Below are 8953 nucleotides of genomic sequence, written 5' to 3'. Positions count from 1 at the left end.
GGAAAAATTTTCAGTATGAATTTGTGTATACTCATGTATACAGTACAACTTTTCGTATTTAAGGTCTTTCTACGTTTTTAACTTTCGGTAATTTGACTTTGCGGATTTCGCCCGGTCGACTTTTTCGTTTCTCGCATTTTTGACACCCCCTCCCCAACTTCTGACTATCTATCACCGTAAAGTTGTCACTATTAAATACTCAGCGTTGAGAAGTATCGTAACCACTTAGTGTTACGGAATCGACAGCACAGAAAATGACACCATATTTCTATGGAACTCCTCAGATTCCACATCCTGCCGGATGCGTTTGTTTTATACTCGGTAACGAACAGCATGCCACCAGATACTTATTATGGCATGAAATAGACGCAGGGATTCCGATTATGCGCGATGGACGGACGTGCTTAAAAGCATTCTTTCCGACCGAATGGAAGTAACCAATTTTATAACTTCCTCGATTGCGGACGCGAATATTTTCACGAACCTTCTTCATGCACCGCGAGACATGGTCAAATTTCATATTGCCGCAATTGAAGATACGCTCCCAACTGTGTGAACCTATTCACTATATATATATCAGAGTCTCCAAATTGAATTCAATTGTAATGGTTATATTGTATTTTGAATAACAACTTAGGCATATAAAGTTTACAAAAATATTTCACTGATCTGTACAGGTACTGAGAGTCTATCTTTCCAAAAACTACAGAGGTAAATTGTGCATCATGGAGGCTAAATAGGTCTTTTCAGAGCGCCCGGAACCTTGGAAATACGCAAGGTGAAAAAGACTTGGCCCCCCTGACGGAATCGATACTTTTTGTGACACCTGCGTGGGAAGTTCGAATTGGCGTACCGAAAAGTATGCACGAAGCGCCCGATTCCCCTACATTTCTAAAAGAGTTAGGTACTGTTGAAAACAGTTAGGTAATGTTCAGCAGGATACAGTTTTCAGAGCCAAGCTAACTCCATCTGACGCGATGAGTTTTGACCACGATCGCGTTCGCCGTGTTGCAGCTACGGTCAGGTTACGCCACCACGGTTCCAATTTTCTCGAGTCGAACTTCCCATTACAGGTGTTGTAAAGAATAGTATACGATACGTGCGCGCGTATGTGACCCTCGCACTCGCGCAGGAATCACGTACCTCGCGCACTCGTATCGTAATGTACTGTTATGCAAGAAAATCATGCGATTACTTTAAGGTCGGCCATACGTGCGACGCACGGAAGAAACATATACGCATGTCGCATACGTGTGTTATAGATTATTTCTGTAAAACTGGTACGTTTGTTAGTGCGACTGTTTCTAGAAATTTAATATTAAATTTCAAGATTTTAACGACCATGAGCGTATAAACTCTACGGATTAGAGTTGTGGCCGCGCTGTTGCGACCTGATCAATGGGCAACAGCTCATCTTCATCGTTGAGATTGAAATCGGGTGACCTTTGTTGAAGTTGCGAAAGTGCCATGTTACGATACTCTTGCTTCAAACGCTGTAACAGTTGACATGTAATGAATATCCTTGTTACGCATTAGCCTGATGATTTTATTTACCTCTTCTCGCTTTACTTTGAATCTCATGTAAATGACCACTCCGACAATCATTGCGATGAGAACACAGATCAAACCGATCCAGACTGCATTGTTACGAGGTGCTTCTAGAAATACGATGCATCAGTTATACTTCCATCGACACACCTGAATAACATTTTTTGGAAAACGTTGCACTTTTCTTTTGCAACTTTATACAACTTTACCTTTGATCAAAAGTCTCAAAGATTTCTCACTAACGCCAAGACGACTTTTCGCTCGGCAAGAGTAATTTCCACTGTCAGTACCAAAGAAGTATCTTATATGCAGCTCAGACTTGTTCGGTGAAATGACGTACTGTTCGTTATTTTCAAGCCGGTCACCGTCCTGTTTAATTTCAAAAGGTTGATAATAAGCAGTGTTTTTTCATAATTCGACCGAGTAGATCGCAACTCAATTACCTTGAGCCATGTTATTTCTGGAAAGGGCATTCCCTCGACAGAGCAAGTCAGTCTACGAGTAGCCTTCTCATCCTTTCCTAGGTCGATTGAAATTTCAGAATTATTCATATTCGATTCGATGATTGACGGCGCATGCGCGTCTGAAAGAGCCAAGGATCAGTTAGAAACAAGTATTCGTATGAATGAAAATTTCAGCTTCCCTTCAGCCGTTCTAGCAAATATGTTTACATACCCAGTACCGACAAATGATATACAACCGTCTCATCGTGATTATTCTTATTTACGGCTTTGCAAAAATAATCTCCTGAATCCGATTTTTGCACATTTTTTAATACAAGAATTGACTGAAACGTGAAGTTCGTCTTCCGCTTATTGATTATCACGCTTCCTGGAATCAATTTCACACAGACATTTGAATATATGACTTGTGGCTGTCCCACTTGTGCATTCAGAGTACAAATATCACCGTGTTAACTGGAAATCTCGCGATTGTTAAAGAATTTCAGTGAACTTGATGACGATACCGTTTCTGGAAGCGTTCTTCACGTCCCATGTAATGTCATCGGTATAATTGTGAACAGAAGCGCCGCACGTAACATCGATGTTATCACCTTCCACAACGTAGCCTGGATCAATTATACCGAAGGATCCATTTCCATCTGTGATAATCAGATTATTCTAATCAACGACTTCCATTAAATGATCCTTTCAATAGCACAGCAATCGATTTTCTTCCCGATAGAAGAAGCCAAAAGATTTTCGACGATCTACCGCGAGCAGTAAGAAAGGCTTACCGGAAACGAATATTGATTGAATAACTTCGACACAGTCGATGTTATTGCAGCTTTTACATATCAGATCTCCCGCCATGTTGATCGTTATATTGGCATGTGAAACCAAGTCAACGGTGGAAAATTCGGAAAGTTCGTTTGATATTTTCTAGACAGGAAAAGATAGTTGGATTATTGTCACCCGCAACGAAATAAATGAATGAAGAGTTATATCAGTGTACAAATTGTGTTGTACTGCAAGGGTAGCGGAGAGAGATAAAAAAAAACTGGCGAGTTGAAACAATTTATACTTGCCGAAAAATTTGCATGATTGACAATGGTCTTTGACGGAAAAGCGGGGTATTCCAAGTAACTCCATGTTATATTCGGTAACGGTGAACCTGAAGTATAACAAGAAAATCTCGCGGTCTCTCCCAGTGCATAATATGACGAAGATTCACCGATGTGAGCCACCGGTGCGGCTGAAAAGTATATCAAAGAAAGTTTAAAAAATTCTCCTCAGGTTAGTAAATAGTAATCACAGATTCAAAGGGTTTACCTTGAACCATTAGTACGAGTTCGCAGTCTCTAGTTTGGTTCGAAGTGTCGATGTGGATTGTGTAGACTCCTACATCAGTAATTCTCACGTCGGATATTTGGAACTTGTGACGTAATCCGTGTACAGTATGCGAGTACTTGCTTGTATCGGTAATTACCGTTTTGTCCTTAGAGAGCCTATGTCGCATATAAATTTCAGAATTATACATGAAATCAAAAACGAGCGTTCAATAACGTCGCTTAAATTTTACTTGTCTTTCCCAACTTCGTAGAATAATCTGCGTTAGCTGTCGACACCCAAGAGAAGATACGTCGAAACCAACCGATGATTAGTCAGTAATATAATATTTTATTCTTACTGCATCAACCATCGCCAAGGCAGCGGCATTCGTTGTAATTTGATTCACAGACACAAGCGACGTAAGGAAAACTGTAATAATAAGTAGTAAGGTGGAAGGCTCACCATGTCACCGTTGCTTTGGGATACGTGTCAATATCTATCGCCCAAACTGCTGTTGATTTTTCGGTAACGTTTACAAATGTGGCATTCTCACTGGATTCGATTACCTTGAGATGTGGACGATTAGGATCTGGGAAAATTCATAAAAGAATTTGCGTCGACGACGAAAATCTAATACGATCGATAATGTGTAGTCTTTGAAAATATATATTACATTAAAAAAGAATAAGTGAAACGTGAACTAGGATTAAGAAACGAGTTTTGAGAGTATTATATGTAGCGATTTTTATGTTTACCGTGATTTGAGATTTAAATGTAGCGATTTTTATGTTTACCGTGAAATTGAACCTTTATCGGTATACTTTTGCTCCTGAATTGTCCCATCACGGTACAAATATATAGCCCGCTATCACTTTCTTCAACGTTTATTATTGTCAATTGAGCACTCTCTGCGGTAGGATTCTTGTGAACCAATCTTGTTTCCTGAAATCCATCCAATCCCAATTTTAGGTACACGATTAGGTATTAATGGTATCGTATATACAGAAAATGACATTTCAGATATTATTACATAAATACCTCAACCGGAAATAATGTTTACATGCCATAGAAAATATCCAACTATACTCCAGGTGACTTACATTGAAAATGTTAATTATCAGTGAATCTTACCGGTACTGAACTCGGTGCTGTCCACTTCAGGTAATAAATATCCTCATCCCAGTTGTGAGTTTCAGAACTGATGTTGCAGGTGATAGTCTGATTTCTTCCCCACACCAAGTGATGGAATTCGTTCTCATCGACGAACGGAGGCTTTAAATCGTCGAGATCTTTGAATAAACCACATCATTTGTTACTTCATTATACGGATTGCTGTGGGTGAAGATATTTGTTGAATCATCCAAATAATTGGAGGGTGAAAAACGATTCGGCAAAAGTAGAATTCAAGTGACTATTGCAGTCGTCAAACTGAACTATCGTTTTCTTGTGAATAGTAAAGAAACAAGTTACAATCTCTGCAAACGTCTTTGTAGTTTCACACAGATCCTAGGACTGAAGAAAGTCATTTTATGTATCACTACCATGTTTTCCTCGCGTTTCGGTGCGTCTAGACAGGGAATAAAGCAGTATTTTTAATCCTTAGGGATGAAAAGTATACTTTTAATCCCTCCTCGGACTCCTGGGGCTTAAAAGTGAATCTCGTAATTTATGTTAATAATTATTCAAAAACTACGTTAAGTGTCTCTGGAAGGGAGTCCGCCCCTTGACCCCGTCGGGGGGTTGCGGATCCCTCACACTTCGGTAACAAACACCTTTCGCCTACGACACTTTCAAAAGCTTAGAAAACATCGTCCGTTATATAAGTCAGGGTGGGCAAAACTTCCGGTTTTTTTTTTTTTTTTAATTTCAAACCCAGGTCTCCAAAAAATCTGGCTTTTCCTTGTAAAACCCGGCTAAAATTAGGTTTGGCTGATTGCATGTTTGTGATGCGTGAATCGTTAAATTTTTATTCACCATCATTGCACTTGAAATTAATGAGATAACCTATTTGCTTATTTTATTGACTATTAATCAATGTTTTGGTTAACGACTTGTCTACGACTCGTACTGAAAATGTCATCCTCAGTCTCGAAAGTCCCATTTTACCCCCTTGATTCACAATTTACTATCAATTACCTAACTCCAAGTGATAAGTCTGTTCTTCGTCTTTTTCGACATTATTGGGGAACGGATATGCACAAGTGTAATCCCCATAGTCCTCGACGCCGACTTCATCTTTAATGAATCCTATTTTCGGATCGAATCTGAAACCGTGTTCCGCCGGATTTGCTTCCTGTGAATATAGTAAATATTCGTCTAATATCTACAGAGAAAATTGTGAGTCGGAGTTTACAGCAGTCTGATGATTCTATCGGTAGTTGCGTTCCAGGCGATTTTTTTTTTCTTCTTCTCTTGCAACAAATAAATGATATTTCTTTGGAAAGTCAAGATAATTCTTGAACGTTTCGATCACTTTGGTATTGAATTAAATAATATCCCCTTAATAAATGAAAATAAAAGAAGAAAAAAGATTTACGTACACGTAAGATGTACAATTACCGTATAAAAGTAGAGAAATTTTGGTTTCAGGTCTTCCGCCGTTGTCCGACACGGTATGACAAAGGAACTTCCAGGCAATCTGATTATCTCTGAACCCGCAAGATCCACTTTATTAGCAAATGATCGGTTCGCGGCTGAAAAGAATACGTAACATCACCATATGACTACTGTCAATTGAGTGTTATAGATTCGCGAATCCTAACGAATGCTTATAGCAGATTTAGATAAAGCACATGTTCCACATCTTAGATTCACACTATCCTATAGCCTTGGCGACCTCTGATCTTGTGCTGCAATGTACCATATTAACAAGTCCACAAACAAACATACTTGTTTTATATGAACTTGTGTAAATTTGGTAATAAAAACTTTTCATTTGTATTCAAGTAGATGTCGGGGTGTTTTTGCTTACAGTTCACGAAGACATAAATCCAACTAATATTTTCGCCGGGACGTTCGATCGTTTGCTCATCATTGATAATAGTTATTCCGTCCTCGGCGCAACCGTACCATCCGGTGTCCACTGCCGCTGCATGAGGTACAACGAAGGTATGTTCACCCTTATTGTTACCGGAAACGATAGTATAATTCGATTGCCGATTCTGTAAAATTATTTCTGCAATTTTATTAATGAACAAAAGTCAAGTTAGTATCTTGTCGTGGTACCGACGAATCGCGAGCATGAATGAGTTTGAGTACAGATCGAATAACGGATCGTACGTACGTCTCCCGACAGCTTCATGGTAGAAAATTGAATCGGGCCGTCACCCCGACAAGACAATCTCAGCTCGTCTCCCTCTTTAATAACAAGCTGCTCTTTTTCAGGGATCATCGTCGGCTTCCGTGACTCGGTATCTAAACGGATGAGGTACAATGTCAAGTGTTGGAATACGAGCATAAATAATCTTGTAAAGTAAGAATATAATTTGTGTAACATGTCATGACTAGTGCGTACGGCTCGACGAAAGAAAAGGCGTTAGTCCTGCTTCGAGAGGCTTATCTTTGTTAACAAAGAATAAGATATACAAACGGCTAAAGACTATCAGCGCTCGACACTCAATTCAACCGTTCAATTGGTCAGTTTTCCGGCAACTCTCACTCGGGATAGTCGTCTGAATAATAAATAAAATGTATATGTTCTACTTGAACTTCTGTGATTAAATACAACACCTGAGACCCGTATCCAATGTCAAGATTAAAAATAGCCGAATGCGGGAAAATAATCAAGAATTTACAACGTGCCGAGCCAACCTTAGAAAGAAAGAAAGAAAATTAAACACCCTTGACTTCGTCTCATGCGATATGCTTCAATGAATGAAATATAGGAACGCACATGCTCGAAGATAAGGAAAAATGGGTCTGATAAAAAATATTCCCCTGATCGATTACTGCAATTGACCAGAATAAAGTTTCATCGCCGCGGAGTAGAGAATCCCGCAGTAGTTTAAAGAGGCCCGAAGACTCTGCGCCAATATATAAACTGACTATAAATACCCTTCTGTACTTTGGTGCAGAATTTTTTATAAAGATTGGAATTCCCCTGCGAACATAACAGAACGCCACCCGAATACCGATATGTTGACGAGTTAGCGGTATAACGGATATAATATAAGCTACTATTATTAGACGATACGTTCGTTCATGCCTACGTGTGGATTGGAAATGTTAAATAAAATATCTGATTCATCTGGTCCAAGTAATTCGTAGCAAAGCATCCGCGTTTTGGTGAGGTTAGAAATCGCTTTGTCAAGTAAAACGATTTGCCTATCGACCTAAACTTCTGCACGGATTAGATTAGATTTCACGTTCGATAAGTCATACGTAACAAACGTCTAAACTCTAAGAGAATAAACAATGTGAGCGTCTGAAGGCGAGAGTCTCAACGAGAATACGAATCAAAAGGCAATTTATTGACTAATTTATAGTATCTCGGTATTAACGGGAATTATTATGTCAGTATTAGCTGCGAAGCCGGACGTCGACCTTGATAATAAAGATGAGCTGTGAAACCGATGACTAATGAACTTACCTCGACACAGACATTGCACGAAAGCGAAATTTCACGTCACGCCAATAATTACCTCTTAACAATGCCACTAACAGGATCAAAATCCAGGTTGCCGTAATGCACCGCATCTCGTATAGCTGACAAAATAGCAGCCTTTGATCTTCGACTTTCAGGAATAATATTTCACAGGATCGGTTGAGCTTCAGAGCCACGTCAAAACTACGGGGAAATTCGTGATCTTAAAAATAAGTTGGTACGCATTACGTAACTGAAACGTTTACGTTTGCGTTAGCCGATTGTAAAATTTCATTTCACACGATCAGGAATCGACTTGAACGATGTTCCGATAGGTGAAACTTGACAACATTACTATAACGTACGGAGAGATTATGGGTACTTTCTATGTTCCCCCTTGACGCCAACGATATTCTTTACAACACTACGATACCGGCGTGCCGTAGAGCCTCGCGATGAAAAGTAGGCGCGGTTTGTTTCTTAACGTTTGTCAATCTGGCAATAGAAACTTTCCGTTGTTATCTATTGAGTACTATTTATCTGGCTAGATGGAAGCGAGTTCAGTCTTAATACAAGACAATTGAAATAGCTTGAATTATTACGAATTTTTCATTGAACAATAACGGGCTGTTGCCATACCGTGCGTACGTCATGTCGATAAGCAGATCGGAGATGCCGTTATATTTCAATACTCGAACGCTAAAAATTGGTCAAATAACTTTCATGTCGAGCGGACGAGTGGCTGATAGAAATTTGAAAAGTAACCGAAAGATCTAGGGCGCAGGCGACGATTTGATGGAATTATGAAAGAGGACGCGAAATATCAAATTGTGCTGGAAGATCGTGGCATCTCGGATTTTGACAGAGCACGTGACGTCTAAAATTGTTAAAGAAGAACGTGACATCACGACCAGGGAGAAGTTTTTCATTGATACGGCACTTGAATTTTGGGTGCATGAATTATACGCGCTATTTTCTTCCAATAGATTGAATAATTGTTTCAATCATTTTCTTTATTAATTTAGACTTCGTAACGAGGGTCCGGTAAATT

General features: G+C 39.4%; 1 protein-coding gene across 2 annotated transcripts; it reads right to left on the bottom strand.

Annotated features, from left to right (window-relative positions):
- Positions 1 to 590: 590 nt before the first annotated feature.
- LOC107218498 (vascular endothelial growth factor receptor 1) lies at positions 591 to 8570 on the bottom strand. Of its 2 annotated transcripts, none has more exons than XM_046743439.1 (18): positions 8542 to 8570; positions 7961 to 8106; positions 6604 to 6734; positions 6292 to 6481; positions 5880 to 6013; positions 5457 to 5613; positions 4452 to 4609; positions 4115 to 4262; positions 3783 to 3909; positions 3321 to 3496; positions 3077 to 3243; positions 2786 to 2930; positions 2516 to 2650; positions 2224 to 2379; positions 1992 to 2131; positions 1758 to 1917; positions 1555 to 1658; positions 591 to 1493 (listed from the first exon to the last, which is right to left on the bottom strand). In XM_046743439.1, exons 1-18 carry the CDS (start codon positions 8553 to 8555, stop codon positions 1365 to 1367), a joined length of 2517 nt encoding a protein of 838 aa, XP_046599395.1. In that variant the 5' UTR covers positions 8556 to 8570; the 3' UTR covers positions 591 to 1364. The 2 variants fall into 2 exon arrangements, with proteins under 2 accessions (XP_046599395.1, XP_015511879.2); XM_015656393.2 differs by lacking the exon at positions 8542 to 8570 and adding an exon at positions 8268 to 8389.
- Positions 8571 to 8953: the final 383 nt, after the last annotated feature.

Source organism: Neodiprion lecontei, chromosome 6 (genome assembly GCF_021901455.1).
Source record: "Neodiprion lecontei isolate iyNeoLeco1 chromosome 6, iyNeoLeco1.1, whole genome shotgun sequence".
In the NCBI taxonomy this organism is placed as follows: Eukaryota; Metazoa; Arthropoda; class Insecta; order Hymenoptera; family Diprionidae; genus Neodiprion; species Neodiprion lecontei.
The sequence above is the reverse complement of the archived record's forward strand: the minus strand, read 5'-3'. Positions and strand labels throughout refer to the sequence as shown.